The 22,264-nt window shown below is 35.0% G+C and overlaps 6 protein-coding genes across 6 annotated transcripts; 3 read left to right on the top strand and 3 right to left on the bottom strand.

Annotated features, from left to right (window-relative positions):
• Positions 1-589: 589 nt before the first annotated feature.
• Positions 590-1,526, top strand: LOC17891023 (thioredoxin-like protein 4B). Its single transcript, XM_006298674.2, has 4 exons — positions 590-758; positions 836-993; positions 1,062-1,128; positions 1,218-1,526. The coding sequence occupies exons 1-4, from the start codon at positions 624-626 to the stop codon at positions 1,314-1,316; spliced, it is 459 nt and encodes a 152-aa protein (XP_006298736.1). The 5' UTR covers positions 590-623; the 3' UTR covers positions 1,317-1,526.
• On the bottom strand, positions 1,327-6,624 carry LOC17891846 (probable serine/threonine-protein kinase DDB_G0267686). Its single transcript, XM_006296528.2, has 11 exons — positions 6,422-6,624; positions 6,063-6,165; positions 3,574-5,934; positions 3,298-3,480; positions 3,132-3,218; positions 2,840-2,992; positions 2,426-2,589; positions 2,201-2,348; positions 1,990-2,112; positions 1,804-1,891; positions 1,327-1,714 (listed from the first exon to the last, which is right to left on the bottom strand). The coding sequence occupies exons 3-11, from the start codon at positions 5,806-5,808 to the stop codon at positions 1,524-1,526; spliced, it is 3,372 nt and encodes a 1,123-aa protein (XP_006296590.1). The 5' UTR covers positions 5,809-5,934; positions 6,063-6,165; positions 6,422-6,624; the 3' UTR covers positions 1,327-1,523.
• Positions 6,625-9,050: 2,426 nt separating this feature from the next.
• On the bottom strand, positions 9,051-9,585 carry LOC17893768 (putative F-box protein At1g70970). Its single transcript, XM_023785614.1, has 2 exons — positions 9,566-9,585; positions 9,051-9,444 (listed from the first exon to the last, which is right to left on the bottom strand). The coding sequence occupies exons 1-2, from the start codon at positions 9,583-9,585 to the stop codon at positions 9,051-9,053; spliced, it is 414 nt and encodes a 137-aa protein (XP_023641382.1).
• A 1,765-nt stretch (positions 9,586-11,350) lies between these two features.
• LOC17891490 (putative F-box protein At1g70970) lies at positions 11,351-12,454 on the top strand. Its single transcript, XM_023785613.1, has one exon. It carries the CDS (start codon positions 11,351-11,353, stop codon positions 12,452-12,454), a length of 1,104 nt encoding a protein of 367 aa, XP_023641381.1.
• Positions 12,455-15,869: 3,415 nt separating this feature from the next.
• On the top strand, positions 15,870-18,791 carry LOC17891961 (probable pectate lyase 10). The gene is made up of 7 exons (XM_006297622.2): positions 15,870-15,970; positions 16,074-16,136; positions 16,235-16,309; positions 16,949-17,591; positions 17,828-17,931; positions 18,018-18,156; positions 18,248-18,791. The coding sequence occupies exons 1-7, from the start codon at positions 15,888-15,890 to the stop codon at positions 18,467-18,469; spliced, it is 1,329 nt and encodes a 442-aa protein (XP_006297684.1). The 5' UTR covers positions 15,870-15,887; the 3' UTR covers positions 18,470-18,791.
• A 25-nt stretch (positions 18,792-18,816) lies between these two features.
• Positions 18,817-21,181, bottom strand: LOC17893668 (putative kinase-like protein TMKL1). The gene is made up of 3 exons (XM_006297068.2): positions 21,157-21,181; positions 19,676-21,058; positions 18,817-19,564 (listed from the first exon to the last, which is right to left on the bottom strand). Exons 1-3 carry the CDS (start codon positions 21,179-21,181, stop codon positions 18,921-18,923), a joined length of 2,052 nt encoding a protein of 683 aa, XP_006297130.2. The 3' UTR covers positions 18,817-18,920.
• Between the last annotated feature and the right edge of the window lie 1,083 nt (positions 21,182-22,264).

The raw sequence follows: 22,264 nt of genomic DNA, 5'->3' as shown, positions 1-22,264 counted from the left end.
TTCAGTTTTTCATATAGATTTAGAATTTTATCGCAAAAATTTGGTTAGAACTATATTATTTGTCATCATTTTGAAATTGTGAAAATGGTAATGAAAGATATTACAAGTTAAATTTAAGTTTACTAGACTTGAGTTGTGATTTTTGTAAACGTTAATTCGAGAAAATTATATTTTGGGATACTTTTTCTCTAAGAAACAAAATAAACTCATATGCTATCTAAAAAATATCATGCATTTTTTCAAGTTTTTTATCGGATAAAAAACAAATACGTTAAACTCACATATTCGAAACTAAATTAGTAATATAATATACTTTTGAAAAAGTTTTCTAAGACCATATATATTAGTGTTTTAAAGTTTTAAAATATATCTAGACTCTTATTATAAATGTTTTGATTCGATTATTTAACACGATTTTAAATTTCTGAAAATGGTGATAGTGAGTTATTACTACGGGTTAAATTTAATTTTTTAGACTTAATCAGCACTTTCTGTAAGTTAAAAAGGTAAACTTGCAAAACACTGAGACTTGGAGGGTATTTCTGCAAAACATAACTGTATGCTGTCTAATTTACGAAACGACGTCGTACAATTTGCGTCTGTTCCGCGAGAGAGAGACAGAGATGAGTAGTTATCTTCTGAAGACGTTAACGAAGAAGGAAGAGATCGATCGGATCATCAGAGACACCATTGATGAAGTTCTTGTCCTACGATTCGGTCGTTGTACCGACGCCGTCTGTCTTCACCACGATGATATTGTATTAACCTCACTCTTCTCTCCCAATCAATTTCGATTTAGCTAAACCCCTAATTTTTTGAATTTTTTGTTCTTCAGCTTGCGAAATCGGCGACAGATGTTTCGAAATTCGCTAAAATAGCTTTGGTTGATGTTGATTCAGAGGATGTTCAAGTGTACGTGAAGTACTTTGACATCACTTTGTTCCCTTCGACGATCTTCTTCTTCAATGCTCATCATATGAAATTGGATTCTGGGTAAGTAGATTAAGACCGGTTTAGATGTGGTTTGGATTGGTTTAAAGTTTAATTTTGGTTTTTGGTAGAACTGCGGATCATACGAAATGGGTTGGTGCGTTTCACATAAAGCAAGACTTTATTGATGTTGTTGAGGTAAAGAACCAATTCATTCATCAATGTATTAAGAAGATTTACAGACTTTGTTTATCAATTCACATCCTCTGTTTTTGTTTTATGTATAGGAAATATACAGAGGAGCGATGAAGGGGAAGATGATTGTTCAATGTCCAGTACCACCAGAGAGGATACCAAAGTATCAGCTTTTGTACAAGGATGTGTAGAGAAACTACATTACAATGCAAAATCTGTTTCTCATCCTTTGTTATGTTGGCTGTAATATTTACATTGGAGTTTTGAGATTTACATATATGGTTTTTTTGTACACAGTTGAAGAATGAGAATAATGAATATGCGGGTTTTTCGATAGAAACTGTATGTGAAAGTGTCCATCGACTGACCCGTTGTTTGTAGATTTCTGATGTTTGAAGTCAGGTTTTGCTTTCTCTTCTTTTGCTTTTTGTGGCGAGATCCATTGACATGGTCCGGAGTCGGCATGTTATCTCGGTGAATGGAGGACGGGAATCTGGGTCTACGGACCAGCATTGTTCCATTAGATTTTTCCAATCCGGAGAACAGCTTTTTGGTATGGGAGGTCGAAGTGTGTTCTTCACGATCCCGCCTTAGTGGTAAAAAGTAGGAATAGATAAGCATAGAGTGACTGCTGTTTTGAGGTAAGTGAAACGGAAAGAAAGATAGTTTTGGACTTACCAATGATTGCTCCACAGTGCATATCTGCATAGGGTTCCTCTCCAGTTAGAATCTCCCACAGCGAGATCCCATATGAAAAAACATCGACCTGTTCAGAGCGTAAAGATTATGGGTTGTGTATTCTAATGGAAGATAAAATCAAGTTGTTGAAAGAAAACTAATGGGAGAGTGGTTTAATTAGTCTACTTTCTCAGAAACCCGGGTGCTGCTTCCGTTCAAGAGTTCTGGAGCCATCCATGGAAGTGTTCCTCTCACTCCCCCAGATACCAAAGTGTTACGTTTGATTCTAGATAAGCCAAGATCTCCAACCTGCAGAAATCAGGATTTCATGTTTGAGTATTGGATTTTTGCCATCTTGGAGCAACCATGGGAATGGTATTCTCATCAATAATGTTACCTTGCATATAGGGCGTTGTGGATCTCTTAGATTGACTAGTAAGTTTTCGCATTTGAGATCAAAGTGAACAATGTTCTTTGAGTGCAAATACTCCATGCCAAAAGCAGCATCCATCGCAATTATTATCTTTTTTCGACAATCAAGCAATCTGCGTTGGCGTTCTTGCTGATTAAGTCTCTTTCAGATTCAGAACGCAAAGAGAATTGCAGCAATGAATAAAGTTACCTGTCCTTTTTGAGAAGAGCATGCCTGAGTGACCCATTCACCATAAACTCCGTAACAGTTGCCAAAGTTCCCCCAGTTCCATCAGGGACTATACCATAGAATGCAACTACATTTGGGTGATGAAGATTTGAGAGTATCTGTGCTTCCCTCCAGAAATCTTTAGTCTGATAAAGCAAAAGAATGTAAGCGTCGTATTGAAGAAGGGATGCAAAGGGAAAGACACATCTAGCCAAAGCCAGAATCCATGGTATATGCATATGACCAAGAACATGACACCACATACAAGGAAAGCACTCGGGATTTATCTCTACTCCGATATCAGTTAGCTGGACAAGCATAGTTATGTATGTCCAGACTCCAGAACTTAAAAAATGCAAGAAAGATATAAAAGAAACATAAGATTTGAAGACTAACCAAGCGTTCTTGTTCAGATGATCTCCCCGCAAAGCAGCTTTTTCTTATTCTCTTTATCGCAACATCCGTCCCCCGCCATGTTCCATGGTAGACAGTTCCATATGTCCCGGATCCCAGTTCTGTTAGGTCTTCAAGATCAGCGTTCTTTATTATCTGAAGGTTTACAATGAAAAATTTTCAATTTCTAAAGCTCATTAAACAAGAGAATCGGTTTCTGCATGGAGTCTTTTTTAAAGAAGAAGCAGCAGAAGCGTTGTATAAAGAAGAAGATAGTAGCAAACCCAGAGTGTACCTGCAAACCATAAACACTGGCTTCCATTTCAACAAAGAGTGTGTCTTTATAACTGTTTTCTTTCTCGCCGATATTGGCTTCAGCTTCCTGTCGACAAGTGACAATAATGAGAAAAAAATACCCTCCCTCAACTTATATTATAAGCTTGCAACAAGTAAATCACTACCTCAGAAAGGAATACTGTATCATCGCTGTTCATCTTTGCGTGTGGAATGCTTTGTGGTGAATCTTCTCTTTCGACAGATAGTATCTTCAAATCGTAAGTGTCACTCGCTATGGCTGGCGCTGGCTGATTCAAATCCATGCTTGGGATTCGCACATGGCCTAACCCACCTTCTCTTCCTGTTCTCTGCAGGCCAGTTTCTACTGTTAGAGTGTGATAAGAGGATAATTATGTATTGGGCTGAACATAAAGGAGAATCTGGATTATTGAAATACTCACATTGTTTTGTGTTAAATCAAGTTCTAAGATCCTAGTCTCATGACCAATCTTCCTGTTTTCTGAATCAGAGGCAATGCTGAACAAGAAATTATCATCAGAGCCTGCTCTCTTATTTAAAAACATCCCTGAAACTTCCAAGTTCCTTTCCCGAGCAGCACGAGCTTCAGGTTCCTCATTTGGTGCGTTAGCTGCAATGCCTTCCTCTAAGGAAATTAGATTAGCAGATGAGGTTCCAGCAATCAAACGCTCATTATCTTGCTTTATTTGCTTCCACGGATCAACAACCACTGAGCTTTGGTATCCATATGTAGGCAACTTCTTGCGGTCCATGTCACTATGTGTTGCTTTAGTCCCCATAACTTTCCCTCCTAGATGAAAAATCGTGTCATTGTACCCTCCTTGATTCTTGGTTTCCTGATTTAGATAAATCTCATCATAATGATTGCCTGCAGCAGAAATGTCTATATGCAATGTCTTGTTTTCACCGGATAGTCCTGGTCCTCCTGGCCGTGGGGAAAACTTAAACATAGTCTCTCCTCCCTCAGTGGACTTCATATCGAGTATATCACTTTGTGTACGACGGTCAGCAAGATCAGTATTCCTATGCACCTGCACTGGGTTTTCCTGTGTTTGTTTCCTTGTAAAGTTCAATGTTGAAGACGGGCTTTGTCTCTCTTGTGAAAAGTAACTAGAATGTCCACCATTAATCTCTAGTGTAGAGTCTGAGTACGAGTGTGGGATTCCCAAGCAAGAATCATTTGAATTGGTAGACCCAGAAAAGGAGACCTTAGATTCCTCGGGCATACTCACTTTATCGCTGTAGACCCTTCCATTATTCGCAGACCTCTCAGGGTTAAAGTTAAGTGTATCAACATGGCTGGGACTTGGAGTCACAAGTTTTTCACTGAAGCCATTCTGGAACTGAATCCCATATAGGTTCTCTGCTTCATGCTTGTTAGACTGACAGTTTACTGAAGGTAATGGTCGCTGTTGATGATATTTTGAATCAATCGCCTCGAAGCTAGACGTGTCTGGTTGAGCTGGACTGAAGGAATTATTGCTCTCGGAGCTGGAGTTGTTGCCAGGGAATGGTGAGTATACACCATTTGAATCCCTTTGCTGGAATGGTGACGGAGAAACAGGAGGTGATGGATAGGAAGGCATGTTATATTGAACTCCATTGAAAAGCGGATTCGGGTGCATATTAGTAGTATCCAGTCTGAGCATCTGACCCAGTGTTTGTTTACAGATACTTGGACTGCGATCCAAGTTGTTTACATGATAACGTGTATCACCAGCCAAAGTCTGACCAACAACAATATTCCTGGGAATAGGATCAGCATTATATTGGCAATCAGGAGTGGTCTGCTGAACCTTTTTTTCAGGCTCCCCTATAGGAATCAGGAACAGTCGTGGCCTTTGTGAACCCTCGAGCCTTTCTAGTCCGTTGTACTCCTCGATCATATTCTGAAGATCCTCGTCCGAAGATACTGATATTAGGGAGTCAAGCTCATCCCCTGGAAGCTGATACTTGATAGAATGAGGTTGTTGGCATATATTCGAGGTCTTCTTCTTGAGTTCTTCCCATGAAAGGTTCTTACGGATCGAAATAATATGCGTCTCTCCTCCTACGTATTTAAGTTTTTCATCAGTGGATCTTGGCATAATCCTACCACCAAAGCTGCAAAGAAACTTAACTTTCCCGAATCTATCGAAATCCCCTCTTCCGGTATAGTTGTTGGACTGAACAGGCTCTGGTATGAAACCACGAGGCGTAGACCTCCCAGTAACATCCCCTCGGTTGGAGTTTATCTCACCAAAAGCTTTCCTAGCTATAACTTCATTTTCACCACCTACATTATGGTAAGCACTATAATGAGGCGGCATATAACCACCATTCTCAACCCGTACAGAACTCCTCGGGTCTCGTCCAAAATCATAAGCATCAGAAGGACATTCCGATTCGATCCTCCTCAGTTCATGAAACCGAGCAGCGCTGTCATAACCCGGTAGATGATTCTGGTGATAGTAAAGGTCCCCAAATCTATTCCCATCATTATGAGTTTTGGCTGAAACAATAGGAGAGTGGACAGGAGTATTGTTATGATCCTTGAGAAACTCCATGGAAAACTCTTCCCCAGTCTGAAGTGAAACGTTTTTATTATTATTCACATTTCTTCTCTCAGCCAAGACAGCTGCTTGTTCCGCGTTTTGCCTTGCCCATCTATCTGACATAGTCTCTATCTCACAAAACAAAAGCTAAGAGCTTTGTGATTTAACAAACGCGCAGGAACAGAAAAAGAGAAGCTGTGAAGAATGTAACTCCAAAAACAGTGAAGAATCAAGATCTTCAGTTCACACCTGAAACATCATTGAAGGAGAGAAATAACTCAACAGAATTAGTCATCAGACAAAAGTAGCAAAAAAAAAACATATGTGGTGGCATTGGCAATAAAATAAAAAAACAAAAGAAAAGAGACAACACTTACTATGTTTTGTAATAAAAAGATAGAAGCTGCTATAATCAATTATGGCCAGCTTAAAAGATAGAACAGCCAGCTCAAAAAAAAACTTCACGTGTAGGACGACGACCTGTAAAGATTTATACTATTTAATGAAATAACAAAAAGATTAATCATGAAATAATAAAAACAACAGCCGAATTCAAAATTAAAGAAAAGTTTCAATCATTTCAAAAAAAAAAAAAAAAAAAATCTCATCAGAATTTTGAAAAATCAACATCGGGTAAAACTTTGATTTCCTCAATTTTCAAACCAAAATGAGAAGAAGGAAAAACAAAATTGGCAAACACGATCATTAGAATCTATAGGATTTAGATGAAAGATACCTTTTTCACATTCGAACTGAGGAGGAAGGGTCGGAGAATCGAATCTGTGAGAGGAGGAAAAAAAAAAAAAAAAAAGAAGAAGAATCGAAGAAAACGGAAGAAACGAGGGAGGAGGGAAGATGGTGAAAACAGTTTTGGCTGCAGAGAGGGAAAAAAAATCCAACATTGGCGAGAATTAAGCGCCATCGAACTTTACCGGAACTTCCGCTGTTTTTTTATTTTCAAATTGAGAAAAAAAAGTAACCTTAATCGCTTTTCAGGGGAGAGATTCATTTTTTCGGAGACGAAACAACGATGGATCAATCACGAAAACGGCGTCGTATTTGCGTTTCTTTGGTTTTACAATGATCCGGCCCATATTATAGGCTTTCTCGGCCCAAACTGTGTGATTTGGAGTGTTGATATTTTAAGTGTTAAGTTTCAACACTTGAGTGAAACCCCATGAAATGTTTTAACCATTTCAGATGGTCTAGCATCTTCATCCATTAGGATATGCTATTGAATTTTCTTAACAAATAAAGGTTAGTAATTTATATAATTTGGTCAGATAACAAAAGTTTAATGGTGTCAAAATGATTTGAACCACTCACGGTTCAAAAAAAATTTCAATTATCTTTCCTAAATACCATTAGTGTGGTGCTCTTACCTTGTCACAATATCGTCCATCTAACTTATGAAGACTGTGACATTCACAAATGCTTTTATTGTGACATTCACAAAAATTTCAATTATCTTTTATTGTGACATTCACAATATCGTCCATCTAAACTGTGACATTCACAGTTTACAAACCAACACAATAAAAGCATTTGTGAGTATGTGACACTCACAAAATTAGAAAGACAGTACAAGAAAATTATTGTAGATAGTTGTAATCGGTTCAACATTTTTTTAGTATTTGAGTATATCCAATTTGGAGATAAATAATAGGTTCAACATTTACTAAATATTAAAAAGTACAACAATGCTTACCAATTAAGCTAATTACTAGATGATGACCCGCACGTACGTGCGGGTGTATTTTCAAAGCATAGTTTGCTGGTTTAGTTTTCTTAAATAATGTAATGTGATTTGGCTTTTTATAATTTTTTTATTTCATTTAATTGAAGGATTAATGATTGCATTTGTTAACTGGAGTAGTATAATAGAAATTGTTGAATTGGAAAACCAAATTTTATAATGACAAAGTCTTGAAGATGGTATTGAAAGAAATGTAACCGAAGTCATACTTGCAGGAAATGAAAAGAAAAAATGGAGACACATATAAAGATAGTTTGTGTCTATAAATATAAGTATACACATATGTTTTTGATAAATTTCAAATTTTATAGTGACTTTTTGTGTTTATCGCTAATAATCTTTTGGGAGGATTATACACCATCGATGAATTCTTCTCTTATTTATATTAATACAAATGGAACTTAGGGATTCGAAGTAATGAATAAATTGTTTAAATTTAGTTATTAATGTTTATTATAGTTTTGAATTTCGAAATTGTTAGGTATGATTTTTGGGTTTAGGAAACAAAATTAATCGTGATTTGATGAATCAAAACTAATGAATAAATTGTTTGCTATATATTAGGAATGTATTTTTATGAGTGATTATATTATTTATTAAACCCAAAATTTCGTGGATGAAGGTTCATTTAATTTTATGAGTTTTCTAAAATTGTTTCTATCTAAAATTGTTTGCTATAATTTAGCAAAAATTGTTTCTATTATTTTGGTTATGTAGTTTTTTTAAAATAGATTGGTTTTGTTTTACTTTTTTGATTGTATAAACTATGATTGACTTATACAAAATACTTCTCTTTTAATAGTATATATTATTAAATAGTAATAATTACCAAGTACAACAACAACTTACGTTTTTCGTAAATGTTATTTTAAATTTTACGTAGGTTGAACTTGACTTCATCTACTTTTACGTCTCCATTAACCAAAGTTTGCATCCTTTGATACATGATTATTTTCTTAATTAACTAAATAAATATAAATCGTTGGTTAGAATAAAAACTTTTTGAAGCAAAGCCGCTATTTGATATCCATGGATTAATTATAACAACAACATGAGCGATGATTAAATGTAAAATGACTACTACATTTTTATTTTGTGCATTGACGACTAGATTTATACGATGAAAGAAAACTTTAATTTAAGTCACGCTTTGGCTACTACACCAAATCTCTCTTGTTAGTCTACTCATCATCCTTCTTAATGAACAAAACAGAATTAAAGCGAAGAAAACCTTTAAATTTCTTCTTCTTTTTTTTTTTACTTGTTGTCAATATTTTGATTATTGTATCATTAAAAACACGACAATAGAATTATTAATTAGAAACATAGTATTAAATATCTGAACTGAACGAATATTATTATTTAGCATAAATAAAAAGTATATCAACAATCCCAAATAAGACCACTAGTAACATCACTAGAGAAACACCATTATTATTTTAGCATACGTAAATGATTAACCACACTAGAAATGAAAACGAACAATCCCAATAATATTACTATTACTTGAGAGAAGACATGTACACCATTATTATTTAGCATACGTAAAGACTTGAGAGGCAGAACAACCAACGAGTCTCTGACAATGAGCGGACCAGTTCTTGTATCTTCACATAAGGTAAAGGCTATCAATATGATCCAAGTAGGTTCGAACAGTTTGGTTCTTACGAACCACTCCTGGAATCATAAACTTTCTGAATGTTGTTGAGCCAGTACCGTAATACAACACAAAGTCATCATTGCGGTCGGCACCGTAAGAGTTTTGTGCAAAAACAAGTTCTGTTTCGCCAATGGTTCCTTTGAAATAAAACTGCTTGTCTCCAACAGTTTCTTCCCAATGAAGAATCTCGATGCTGATTCTCTCCCATTCGTGTGTACTTTCATCCAGAACCCATAAATCGAAAACTTTAGTCCCATTGATCGGTACATTCTCAGAGTCTTTGTCAAAGTCATCGTCATTGTTTGTTACCAACGTTGTAACTTGTGAGTGTGGGTGATGATCACTTGATGAGTCAAACGCGTATAACTCATATCATGGCTTTACATCTAAAAACAACGAAAAAGTAGAATTTCAACTCCACACGTTAAGAACTTACTAAAAATAGCATAGAGATTACTAGATACCCATGCATGAAAAGTGTCATTTTCTTTCATCGTCTTACACATTTTAGTAGTTTGGTTCTTTTAATAATACAATAATCACACGCCAAAATAATTGATAACAAGTTAACCTTCACTTTATTTCTGTTTTGTTTATTGACAAGGATGATGAGTAAACTTAACAGAGAGATTTGGTGTAGTAGCCAAAGCGTGACTTGAAAGGTTTACTTTCATCGTACGAATCTAGTCGTCAATGCACAAAATAAAAATGTATTAGTCATTTTACATTTAATCGATCATGTTGTAGTAGACCTGTTGTTGTTGTTATCTAGTCAATGTACAAAATAAAAGTTTCATCGCTTTCAAAAGATGACCTTCTCCATACAATATTGGGTTTCTTGATCTTCATTCTTCAATGATAGTGAAACCAGCACATAAAAGCATTTGTGAAATAACATTCACAACAGAATTAAGCAAGACAAAATAGTACCATAAAAAGTCTATATATAGTGATATTTAATCAAAGATAAAAGAAATCTATAGTGATTTAGAATATTCTAGAATTAAAATAAATATATACCCATATTTTTACATAACAACTATTTTACTTATTATAAATTCCATATATATTAACATAGGAAAACCATAAACGCTATAAAAAAACTCATTCTAAATGTTATAATACAAGACCATACATTTAATATAGAAAGAAAGTAAAAATGAATATAAAAATGTTATAATACAATAAAAATAAATTATGAAGCTTAATATACAATCGGTTAAACATTTACAAATTATTAAAAATTATTACAAACTAAATATCCAATATGCACTACATAAAATTACAGATGATGAAACTGTATTAAGCGAGCAGTATTTGAAGTAAATTGCTTTCCAGCAAACAAATGCTACTCCTCAAATTTCAAAGTAATCCATTTGCATCCATGTAAACGAAAATATAGATCAGAATTTAGTTTCACTTTTGTGTTACATATATGATGATACTTACGTTTTTCGAAAATATATTTTTAATTTTACCAAGGTTTAACTTGACTTTCATCAAACCTAATATCATTATTTTCTACACATAATAAATCACTTGCGTCTCCATTAACCAAAGTTTGGATCCTTTGATCCATGATTATTTTCTTAATTACATTGGTAACCAAAATTATAATTCGTTGGTTTTAAAATGACAACTTTATGAAGCAACACGCAATTTATAACAACAACACGCGATTAAATGTAAAAATGAATACATTTATTTTGTGCATTGACGACTAAATATATACAATGAAAGAAAACCTTTCAAGTCACGCTTTGGATACTACACCAAATCTCTCGTGTTACTCTAGTCATCATCCTTCTCTACAAATAAAACAGAATTAAAGTGGAAACCTTTTTTTTAAAGAAAATGTTAACTTCTATATCAATATTTTGGCGTGTGCTTATTGTATTATTAAAAGAACAAAACTACTAAAATGTGTAAGACGATGAAGCAAATCTGTCACTTTTCATGCATGGGTATCTAGTAATCTCTATACTAATTTTAGTAAGTTTTTAACGTGTGGAGTTGAAAATTCTACTTTTCGTCGTTTTTAGATGTAAAGCCATGATATGCAAATAAAAAGATATACGCGTTTTGACTCATCAAGTGATCATCACCCACACTCACAAGTTAACACGTTGGTAACAAACAATGCATGAGAGTAATCTCCTATAAATATCACATCTATGTGTTTAGGTCTCTCCATAACTCATAACAGAAAATATCATTACAAATACAAAAACAAAACAAAAACAAAAAGAATGGAGAAAACAAGTTTCGAAACACTTTCTAAAGATCTACAAATTAACATTCTCACACGTTTGCCTCTGAAATCATTGATGAAGTCACTCGTCGTCTCAAAGACATGGGCAACTATGATCCGTGAGAAAGAATTCAATGTTGATTACTTGGAGCGATCGACGACAAGGCCTCGAGTAATGTTCATGGTCGAACGTTATAAACCAGAGCCACACGAACCTGTGATGTCGTGGTTTGACACTGTTTACAAAGAGCAAAGAGGTATACGCGCAACACCTTACAGTGAGGTGTTGTTTCACTCTGTTTATCGAGATGAGGAACCATTTCTGTCGTGTGGTCAACAACAGTTGCGTCTTTCTCTACATTCAGTCTATGATGTTTCTCAACCCATCCGAGGTTTGATCTGTCTTAAGTTACGAAACAAGCTTGCGGTTTGCAATCCCGGTACGAAAAAGTTTCAGACTTTACCGGAGATACAAGTGCGAGAAGATTCAATCATATCAAGTTTTCTCGGATACGATGAAGCTACGGATGTATTCAAAGTGTTTTGTCTCACGAGGATGAAGTCTGGTAAACCATTAGACGGAACTAAGGAATATCTAGTCTTGACGGTGGAATCCACCGGTCAAGAATCTTGGAGATCGATCACATGTGAGTATGATCATGAACCACTTACTGAAGGAATATGTAAAGGAGGGGTTTTGTACTATGGAGCTTATATATTTCAACCCGATGAAGCTAATGATCAGTCCTATAATGACACATTAGTGGTCATGAGCTTCAATGTGAGGTCTGAAGAGTTTAGCATCATTAGATATCCTAATCCTGAAGCTGCTTTTCAATGGTTGAGATTTGTGATTTACAATGAAAAGATTGCCTTAGTGGATGACGCTGACTTTGATAAAGAATCTTTGAATGTACCCATCAATGGGAATAAAGTTTTCTATATATGGGTTATGGATGAACGTACACGAGAATGGGAGAGAACCCGCATTGAGATTCTTGATTGGGAAGAAGCTGTTGGAGACAAGCAGTTTATTCAAAGGAACCATTGGCGAAAGAGAACTTGTTTTTGCACAAAACTCTTACGGTGCCGACCGCGATGATGACTTTGTGTTGTATTACGGTACTGAATCAACAACATTCAGAAAGTTTAAGATTCAAGGAGTGGTTGGTAAGGACCAAACTGTTCGAACCTGCTTGGATCATGTTGATAGCCTGTACCTTATGTGAAGATACAAGAATTGGTCCGCTCATTATCAGAGACTCGTTGGTTGTTCTGTCTCTCAAATCTCTACGTATGCTAAATAATAATAATGGTGTGTCTCTCAAGTAATATATAGTACTAGTGGTTTTATTTGGGATTGTTCGTTTTCATTTCTATTGTGGTTAATCTTTAAGTATGCGAAATAATAATGGTGTTTCTCTAGTGATATTACTAGTGGTCTTATTTGGGATTGTTCGTTTTCATTTCTGTTGTCATGCTAACATTTATTTATGCTAAACAAAAATGGTCGTTCAGTTCAGATATTTATACTATGTTTCTAAAGTATAATGTTCGTTCAGTTCCGATTCTTATACTAGTTCCTAAATAATAATAATTTTATATGGTATTTTGGTTTACCTTTTGTAAAAAATGCCAAACCGATAAAAAAGATACAGATTTATTAATACGCAAAAAGTTTTATTTAGGAATGGTTACTTTATAAGTTCTTCTCCAAAGATGATCTCAACGTGGTATATATATACATTGATAAATTCGCAACACTGCTAAAACAGAAAATTTATGTGAAGAAGTTGAATCAATTTTGGAAAATTTATAAGGTGTGTGATTTGGGGTCTGACGATATGGCCTTAAAATCCAACGGGCTAGACATCAGGATAAGAATAATATGATCGGTTTAGTATGTATTGTCATAACAAAAGTTAGTATTTTCTAGCATCTTCATGAAAAACAAATTATCAAAAAATGTTAACTTATTAATGAGATGGCTAGTCATAATTTGGTTATTTTAAGAAGTATTAAATCTTACCAAAAAAAAAAAAGAAGTATTAAAAATACAAATATTAACTAATGAGATGGTTTATCAGTAAGTAGGTTCAATATTTATTACCGTAGTAGTATATATATAGTATAAATTATTATAAAACTGGTATTAAATATCAAGATAATTATTTAAACTGTTATATAAAAAATATGGTGGTATTGTATTGGCATTGACCTATGTAATACTTCAAATTTTAGTGGAAAGATGGCCAGTTCGAACCTTTTTCGTTTTTAAGTTAAAAAAATTGGTTAATGAGTAATGACAATTGTGAAAACATAAAAAATAATTGTGTATGACTTATTAAATACCCAACATAAGAAATATAAACTATGGAGTCAATATATGACTATATATGAAATAAAATTAATCGTAAGTACTAATGTTCATGTGTCTTGATTAACGGTGATAAACCAGCCAGCCATGTGGCTTGTCTTATGTGCCAAAGTCAATGCCAAAACAAATGTGCTTCGAGTAATGCTCTCCTTAAACTTCCCACCTTTTCCATATATTCTATACTTTTAATCCTACTAATACATTAAAAGTGCATATAGATTGATTTAAAAAAAAAAAAACATTATTCGAATTACTTACATTCTTCTTCAGGGACAATATAATACTATATGGAATTGTAACCATCGCATTGTTCATTCGAAAGTTCTTTATTTCATAAAATTTCGATTTTTTCTTTGAGAAACTCTTCAATATAACATTAATAATATTTATGCACATGGGGCACAAATGATATAAATATGTTTACAATCTGTATATTATTATACAGATTGAGATTGCTTATGTAAATTCACCCATAATGAGATGTCTTTTCCTGATTTGAAGCTACCAATGTGATCATAATTAGCTAGCTAGTGATCATAATACTCGTACGGCTGTATAATGTTGTATCTTATTAAACTTTAAGAAGTCAGCTTTGGTTTTCTTTATAAAATAATCCAAAAAAAAATTGAAGTAGATAGAGACATGTTAATATAAATTGTATCAAGAAATTACTGATATTTACAAGAAATTAAACTCCGTAAAATATATTTTTCAAAGTTTAAAATTTTAGATTTGTTCTTAGATTTTGCATTTGTAGTTCCTCTAAAGACTAGACGTAGCAAAAAAATTAAATATGTATTGGAAGTTAGGGTTGGCATAACAAAAATAAAAACTAATTAAACGTGTACTCATTTTAGAATTATATCCGAGTACAACATATAAACCTTAATTAGATTTAATTCATAGAAATTGACTTTACGTATTAGCCAAAATCACATGCTTTATAATAATATCAGTTTGATCAGCGCCATCACATTTCTTTGCATCAATATATAATATCATCTATATACATTGTACTTACAATCATGCAAATACGTTTATATATACCTTTTAACAAATAAAAGACATGCAAATACATTAATAAAATGCATGGCATTATCCATATAACCACGACATCAGAATTCTTATTATAAAACGTTATACCTAACCTCAAATTTTCTTAAGTCGGCGTATTGATTGAAACTAGAGAATAATATATATACATAGAAAATTTAAACGTATAATATATGAAGCATGAACATTAGACGTGGTTCCCATGCAACTGGTAGTACTTGAAAGGCAATAAGAAACTTATAAATTATGTACTTAACTATTATTAGTTAAAATTAGATAATATGTACCTATGTTCACTTATATCCTAAAAAATTCAAAATAACACTCGTTATGAAACAAAAATAAAGTATCCAAACCATCTTTTTTTGAGAAATTTCATATTATTCGATGATTATAAAATAAAAAGTTTAGTTTGATGTAAAAACGTAATATTATAGCGAAAATTAACAAATAAAGAATTATTTATCACAAATAAAAAAATTAGTGAAAATCGGATATTATTTTATTTTAAAATGTTCACAATTACCAGAAAAATGCAGATTTTTAAATTAAATCTTGGTATCGTCTTTAAATAAATCAAAAACACTCTTAAACATTTCTTTTTTCTTTCTTTTTTTCAAAAACACTCCTAAACATTTAAAATATATATATTAATATGCGCATTAACGAAGACATGTAAATTTTAGAAAATTGTCAAATTTTTTGATAAGTATAGGAATTTGGTAAGAAAGAACTAACCAAAAAGTGATTATATACCTTTGCCTTAAAAAAAAAATGAATATGGTTAATAAGTCCAGAAAATAAATAAGTCTAAAACAATGTGATTCAACCATATATATCACGGAAGGCGACAGTTAATAAACGCCGTCAAAAAGAAACTGATCTCACCCCCAAATAAATATAAATCTTAACGTCGACTCGAAAAATAAATAGTTAACTCCGTTAAGCTGCTACAAGCTTCTTCCTACCTTCGTTGCTTCCTTATATATAAACCTGGTCTCATCTTCACCTTCTTCAACTTAGATCTCTCTCTCTCTCTCTCTCCTCTCATCTCACATTTGTCTACATTATACAGAGAGAGAGCTTCAATATATATACAACAACAATGGTGGTCTTTAACAACAGAAGCTTCTTAGCTCTCTTTGCAACTCTACTCATTCTAGCATTATCTGTAAATGCTTCAACAATGTAAAAAGCTTTCTATATTTCTCGAAAACATTCCAAATCTTTCATACTAGTGAAAACAGAGAAAGTAACTTTTTTATTTTCTTGTGTGTGTTTTGTTTTACAGAGCTAACGAAACAGAGGAGCTAAACTCTCATAGCTTGAGTAATACTTCATCAACGGTTGATAAGTCAGTGTTCTATAACTTCATTCAATCTCAGCCGTCTAGATTTCACTCAACGAAACAAACGACGTCGTTTTGAAAATGCTCTGTTTTTTTTTTTACAGGTTACCTAACGACGACGGTGCATGGAACGAACACGCCGTTAAAAACCCAGACGAAGTAGCTGCAATGGTCGACATGTAAGATCTCTCTCTCTCTCTTTTTTATTATGTAAAAACGAAAATATAATTAGCAATGATTTATTAATTTATAAAATTATTTACATCTTACTTTCATCAAAATAGCGTTTCAGGTAGTCAAACGTTGTTATTAAATTCACATAAAATTTAATTTTTTTCTTTTAATTCTATATTCTTTATTTAGAAACCACAACTTGGGTTTATTATTGTGACAACACACACACGCCGTGATCGCCATTTAATCCGCCTCTGTCGTCGCTATTTCCTCCTCTCCCCCACCGACGCAATTTTTAATTTAATGTATTCACAAATATATTTTTGACGACAAAAAAAAAAATAATATTTTTAAAACATCTAAAAATAGAAACAAAAAGAATGATTAATAACAAAAATAAAAATATAAAAAAGGTTTCCGTATAGTTCCGTATCATATGGTTACATTTATTACACCACATGGTTCATGATGCTTCCGTCTTCTTCTCAGTTCTCATCCACGTGACTTTGTTGAACCCCGAAAAGGTTATTAATGTGAAATCAAAAACTTTAGGGTTAGTTGATAATAAAGTAAAACTTTACAGGCTAACTTGTAATAACTTTAAAAACTAAGCTCTCTTTTTGTTATTCTTTTAAAATTGATAGGACGATTAAGAACAGTACGGAGAGGAGGAGGTTAGGATTCTTCTCATGCGCCACCGGGAACCCAATCGACGACTGTTGGAGATGTGATCGGAACTGGCATCTCCGACGTAAGCGTCTCGCGAATTGCGCGATCGGATTCGGACGCAACGCAGTCGGAGGAAGAGATGGTCGTTACTACGTCGTTACAGATCCGTCAGACCACGACGCGGTTAACCCTCGTCCCGGTACGCTCCGTCACGCCGTGATCCAGGACCGACCGTTGTGGATCGTGTTCAAGAGAGATATGGTGATTACTCTGAGTCAGGAGCTGATCATGAACAGCTTCAAGACGATCGATGGGCGTGGCGTGAACGTTGCGATCGCTGGTGGTGCTTGTATCACGATCCAGTTTGTGACGAATATTATCATTCATGGGATTAATATACATGATTGTAGAAGGACTGGTAACGCTATGGTGAGGAGCTCTCCGTCGCATTACGGGTGGAGGACTATGGCGGATGGTGATGCGATTTCGATTTTTGGGTCGAGTCATATTTGGATTGATCATAACTCGTTGTCTAATTGTGCTGATGGTTTGGTTGATGCGATTATGGGATCTACTGCTATTACTATCTCCAATAACTATATGACTCACCACAACGAGGTTAGCTTCCTTGTTGATTCTACTTGCCTTACATTTACCAAATTTGCTGTGCTTAATAGGATGATTCAGTAGAATTTGCTGCAGAATCAAGTTTTGGAGTTGGTTTTGGTTGATTTAGTAGCCAAATTAGTCAGTATAGTGAACTGAATTTTGTAGTGACAGAGACAACGAGCTTAGACATTTTTGTTATGAACATTTCATAAGTTGAGAAGAGTTATTTTTGATGGGAATGGCAGGTTATGTTGATGGGGCATAGTGATTCATACACCAGAGACAAGATGATGCAAGTGACCATAGCATATAACCATTTTGGGGAAGGGCTTATACAGAGAATGCCGAGGTTCGCTATCCGTTTACTGTTTTCTTTTCGGTGATTGTGTTTGCTACATAAGTCAGGAGTGCTGAATCTTTTGCTGTTGTTTTCAGGTGTAGACATGGTTATTTCCATGTTGTAAACAATGATTATACTCATTGGGTAATGTATGCAATTGGTGGAAGTGCTAATCCTACCATCAATAGCCAAGGGAACCGGTTCCTTGCCCCAGGAAACCCTTTTGCCAAAGAGGTATATCATAGTTTCTCTCTTTTGTTTTTGATTCCCTTACTTTGATTGAAGTAGGACAGATGGATTTAAATGTAATATTTTGGTTTGGCAGGTGACGAAGAGGGTAGGTTCATGGCAAGGGGAATGGAAGCAATGGAACTGGAGATCGCAGGGAGACCAAATGCTCAACGGTGCCTACTTCACTAGATCTGGAGCTGCAGCTCCTGCAAGCTATGCCAGAGCATCTAGCTTGGGAGCTAAACCAGCTTCCGTTGTAAGTATGCTTACCTACAGCTCCGGTGCCCTTAAATGCAGGATCGGTATGCGGTGTTAGTTAATTGTATAATCCTCAACCCAAGTCCCAAGAGGATACTGACTAGCTGAGGGAAACAAAAGAAGAAAAAATAATTTGTTTTCTTCGTTCCCGTTGTTTTACATATCATTTCTTTTCCGTTTCTCTTCTTTCTCTTTTACCATCTTAGACTTCTCTCTGCTTCAAATCGTCAACCTGGGCCAGCTTTGATGAGCTTCAGTGTTGTTCGACTCCAAATTGTAGTACAGTGCATCATTCTTCTTCTTCAGCCTCATTACTCATTTGGTGTATCATGTATCATATATTCTTCTATCAATATAATTACTTTGAACTGCTTCTGTTACACCATTCTCATCAACAAATATAGATAAAATCAAATCAGAATTGTTGTTTCTTTCTTGCAAATGAAACAAATACAAATAGCCAACTAAAGTGAGGAATTACAAAAAAAGCTTGTGGAATATAAATTGACTCAAAATGGAGTTTCGGCGTCGCTCCTGGTTTCTGTTGGGCTGTACAATGCGGATCTATTCCTCGGTCTGTTCTCTTCCAACTGCTTCACAACTTCTTCCATGGTGGGTCTAACTGTTGTAACAGGAGCACAGCATCCCATTGCAAGCTTCAATGCATGAACTAAACCTTCTTCCATTGGGCTCCTAATTCCTTTCATTGCCTCCAAGTCGAAAACCTCCATGGTCGTCTCTTCCAACACCGCAGCTTTAACCAAAGAAGGTAGATCCACAAATTCATTACCGTTCCTTCCACTCTTTCCCGGTTTCTTACCCATCAATATCTCCAAGAGAAGTATTCCAAAAGCGTAAACATCACTCCTTGGATTGCACTTCTTCATCTTATGGAGTTCAGGTGCTTTGTACCCGTCAGATTTCGCCTGCGATACAATCTCATCGGCTACTGCCTGTACCATTATCTTGTCAAGCCCAAACTCAGTCAGCCTAGCAAAGAAAAAGTCGTCCACAAGCACATTCTTTGATCTAATATTTCCATGGATGATAGGAACTTCTTGTCCGGTATGAAGATAAGCAAGACCTCTCGCTATTCCAAGTGCAATCTTGTGTCTCCTGGCCCAATTCAGAGCTGGCTTTCCGGGTTTACTTTCTGCATCATTCAAACAAACAAATTTCAACACATGAATAACTAAAAATCAAAGCAAGAAGGACTTGTAACAAGATAATAAATGGGAAGAAGATGGACGGAGAAAGCAAGTACCGTGCAACAATTCATGTAGGCTTATGTTGGGAAGATAGTCATAGATGAGAAGCTTTTCTCCTCTTTTCCCCTGATAGAAAGCTCTCAGGGGAACCAGATTCTCGTGCCGAATGCGCCCCAATTGCCTTATAACAGGCAGACAAGAACTTCTATCCTTGCAAGTACCTTCTCTCAACAGCCTCAAAGCAATATTCCCTCCATCACTAAGCTTTGCCTTATATACTGTACCATAGCTCGTCTTCTCCATAACTTGCCCGGTTGCATTCAAAACATCGTCCAATGTCAGATTCTCACCACCTTGGAACACAATTAACTTCCCTTCACCACCTTCCTTTTCACCAATTTCATCTTCCTCATCACCTTCTTCCAAATCATCTTCACTCTCTATACTACTCTTTCTTTTCTTGTTCTGCAAATACCCTATTAACAACGAGGCCACAACAACAGCTCCGGACATTAAGCCAATCACCAGACCCGCAACAGCTCCTGGACTCAACCTAGAGGAGCCTAGACAAGGTTTCAAAGGAAAACCACAAAGGCTAGGACTGTTCCCTTCAAAAGATTCTGCTCCAAACTTTGATTCACCAAAATCTGGTAACATCCCACTGAAGTTATTGTGAGAAAGACTGAGGCTTTCTAGTTGTAATACAGCTAAACTCTCAGGAACAACACCCTCAAAGACATTATTTGAAAGATCAAGTGACTTCAGACCTTTAAACCTAGTTATATACTCAGGGAACTCACCGGAGAGCTTATTACCACCCAAATCAAGAACTTGGAGATTACTACAAGTCGAATTTGGCAGAGCAGGCTCAGGCAAGACCCCAGACAAGTTATTACCATGAATCTTGAATGAAACAAGCTTATCACAGAGGTTCCAAATCGAAGGAGGCAAAGCCCCAGCTAGGGTATTACCACTCAAATCAACATCCGAGAGAGAAGAAGTATAACCAAGCTCAAGAGGGATTGACCCACTTAAGGAGTTGATGTTGAGGAACACACTTTGAAGCATAGAGAAGCCACCAATCTCCCTAGGGAGTGAACCAGTGAGATTAGCAGAAGGAAGCTGAAGAGAGAGAAGGTGAAGAGAAGAGTCGTTGAAGAGAGAGCTGTTAGTCCATTGTGGTGAAGACAGGTCACTACACTGAAGAGGAGACCCATCTGCAAATACCCATTTCACTCCTCTCCATTGACAAACCGGAACAGAAGTGTTCCAAGAAGACAACAGCAAGCTCTCACTGTTGCCCTGTAGTGAAGGCTTGATCTTTCCTAAAAGAAGCTTCACATCAGGAGAGCCAGAGAGAGATGTTCCACAATGACAATGAACAATCAACACAAAGAAGAAAGAAATATGAAGAAATCTCAAAGCTTCCATGCCAATTTCTCACAAAGAGAGAGGAAGAGAGAGGTTAGTGAAGGGAAAGGTAAGGACTTTGAGTTTCAAGGCTACTCCTTTGTAGCAGAAAGAGAGTGTTGACTACTTTGTAAGCACCTTTGGTCAAACATCTCAACGGCTATGATCCAAACTCAAACCGTATTGATTAGTAACCGTCCGATTAATCCAAAAGCTGGAATCTTTATAATCAGAAAAGTGTAAACCGGATTGATTGCTTACCGTCCGATCAAAGAGTTTAAAGTGATAGACAAGAATGGTATAAATCTACTGATTACTCCTGAATTTATAAAGTTACTTTTCTTTATAACTTTAATCAATTAAACTATTAGCACGCTCAAATTTAGAATTAACACTTTTTTTTCCCTGCCAAAGTAATAAAAATGATGTTTTTAAAAATTTTGTTATCAAGTTGAAGTTTCTTTTATATGTAATATGGTTCATGGAGATGTTTCATACTCCTTGAATCTTGTCCCTTGATGTGTCATTGGGGACATGAGATAAGTGAATGAACGGTGGATGATGATGGGGGAAGGTGGTGGAAGTCTTGGCTAGTTGTTGTTGGTTTCTAGAAGACAAAATGTTGGAAGTGTATAGAGAAAATGCAGAGCCAAATTTTGTTTTTTGAAAAATGGGAAAATGTGAATATCTAAGTGAGAAGAAGTTTTATTGTCTATGTCCTTTTGTGTGTGTATTTTTGCCTATTTCGAAATTTCAAGTGTGGAGATCGAGCCAGAACAAGTGTGGATAGTGATATCCAAACTCCAAAACATATTTTTTTAGATTTGGGTTTTGACATTAAACAAGATAGAGTTTTATTGTTTTATTGTTGGATTGAACCTCTCTAATGTTTTTTTTTCATTTCTTTTTGTAAGAAAATATAATTTGTTTTCTTTAAAATTAAACATGTGATTAGAGATAAATTCAAATAAGTTTTATGATGGTTTTAGTAAAGTGATGGTAGCCTCATAGTAAATCAAGAGGTTACTTCTTTTGTGAGTTCAAAAAATTTGGAGATGGAAAATCATATATATAAAAGTAAGGTTTCACTCTCTCTTTATTGGTGGAAAAATATTTAAGGCTTTAATTTTAAAAAAAACAAAAAAGTAAAAAAAAATGTTTATGACAATCATTCAATACAAAATTTAATACACTATAAGTTATAATCAAATGGCAAAGAAAATGAAAGGACTTAA

Source organism: Capsella rubella, unplaced genomic scaffold (genome assembly GCF_000375325.1).
Source record: "Capsella rubella cultivar Monte Gargano unplaced genomic scaffold, Caprub1_0 scaffold_3, whole genome shotgun sequence".
NCBI classification, from domain to species: domain Eukaryota; kingdom Viridiplantae; phylum Streptophyta; class Magnoliopsida; order Brassicales; family Brassicaceae; genus Capsella; species Capsella rubella.
The sequence above is the reverse complement of the archived record's forward strand: the minus strand, read 5'-3'. Positions and strand labels throughout refer to the sequence as shown.

What these genes read in the sequence shown, in the direction of transcription:
- LOC17891023 (XM_006298674.2), top strand. Translation starts at nt 624, where the DNA reads ATGAGTAGTTATCTTCTGAAGACGTTAACGAAGAAGGAAGAGATCGAT. An exon ending in GTCTTCACCACGATGATATT is followed by an intron (nt 759 to 835) that starts GTATTAACCTCA and finishes TTTGTTCTTCAG; the next exon opens with CTTGCGAAATCGGCGACAGA. An exon ending in ACTTTATTGATGTTGTTGAG is followed by an intron (nt 1,129 to 1,217) that starts GTAAAGAACCAA and finishes TTTTATGTATAG; the next exon opens with GAAATATACAGAGGAGCGAT.
- LOC17893768 (XM_023785614.1), bottom strand. Translation starts at nt 9,585, where the DNA reads ATGACACTTTTCATGCATGG. An exon ending in ATGACACTTTTCATGCATGG is followed by an intron (nt 9,445 to 9,565) that starts GTATCTAGTAAT and finishes TGACTCATCAAG; the next exon opens with TGATCATCACCCACACTCAC.
- LOC17893668 (XM_006297068.2), bottom strand. Translation starts at nt 21,181, where the DNA reads ATGTTTGACCAAAGGTGCTTACAAA. An exon ending in TGACCAAAGGTGCTTACAAA is followed by an intron (nt 21,059 to 21,156) that starts GTAGTCAACACT and finishes TCTCTTTGTGAG; the next exon opens with AAATTGGCATGGAAGCTTTG. An exon ending in CCTACATGAATTGTTGCACG is followed by an intron (nt 19,565 to 19,675) that starts GTACTTGCTTTC and finishes TGAATGATGCAG; the next exon opens with AAAGTAAACCCGGAAAGCCA.
- LOC17891961 (XM_006297622.2), top strand. Translation starts at nt 15,888, where the DNA reads ATGGTGGTCTTTAACAACAGAAGCTTCTTAGCTCTCTTTGCAACTCTA. An exon ending in ACTTCATCAACGGTTGATAA is followed by an intron (nt 16,137 to 16,234) that starts GTCAGTGTTCTA and finishes TTTTTTTTACAG; the next exon opens with GTTACCTAACGACGACGGTG. An exon ending in GAAACCCTTTTGCCAAAGAG is followed by an intron (nt 18,157 to 18,247) that starts GTATATCATAGT and finishes TTGGTTTGGCAG; the next exon opens with GTGACGAAGAGGGTAGGTTC.
- LOC17891846 (XM_006296528.2), bottom strand. Translation starts at nt 5,808, where the DNA reads ATGTCAGATAGATGGGCAAGGCAAAACGCGGAACAAGCAGCTGTCTTG. An exon ending in TTGATTTAACACAAAACAAT is followed by an intron (nt 3,481 to 3,573) that starts GTGAGTATTTCA and finishes ACTGGCCTGCAG; the next exon opens with AGAACAGGAAGAGAAGGTGG. An exon ending in GCTCTTCTCAAAAAGGACAG is followed by an intron (nt 2,349 to 2,425) that starts GTAACTTTATTC and finishes ACGCCAACGCAG; the next exon opens with ATTGCTTGATTGTCGAAAAA.
- LOC17891490 (XM_023785613.1), top strand. Translation starts at nt 11,351, where the DNA reads ATGGAGAAAACAAGTTTCGAAACACTTTCTAAAGATCTACAAATTAAC.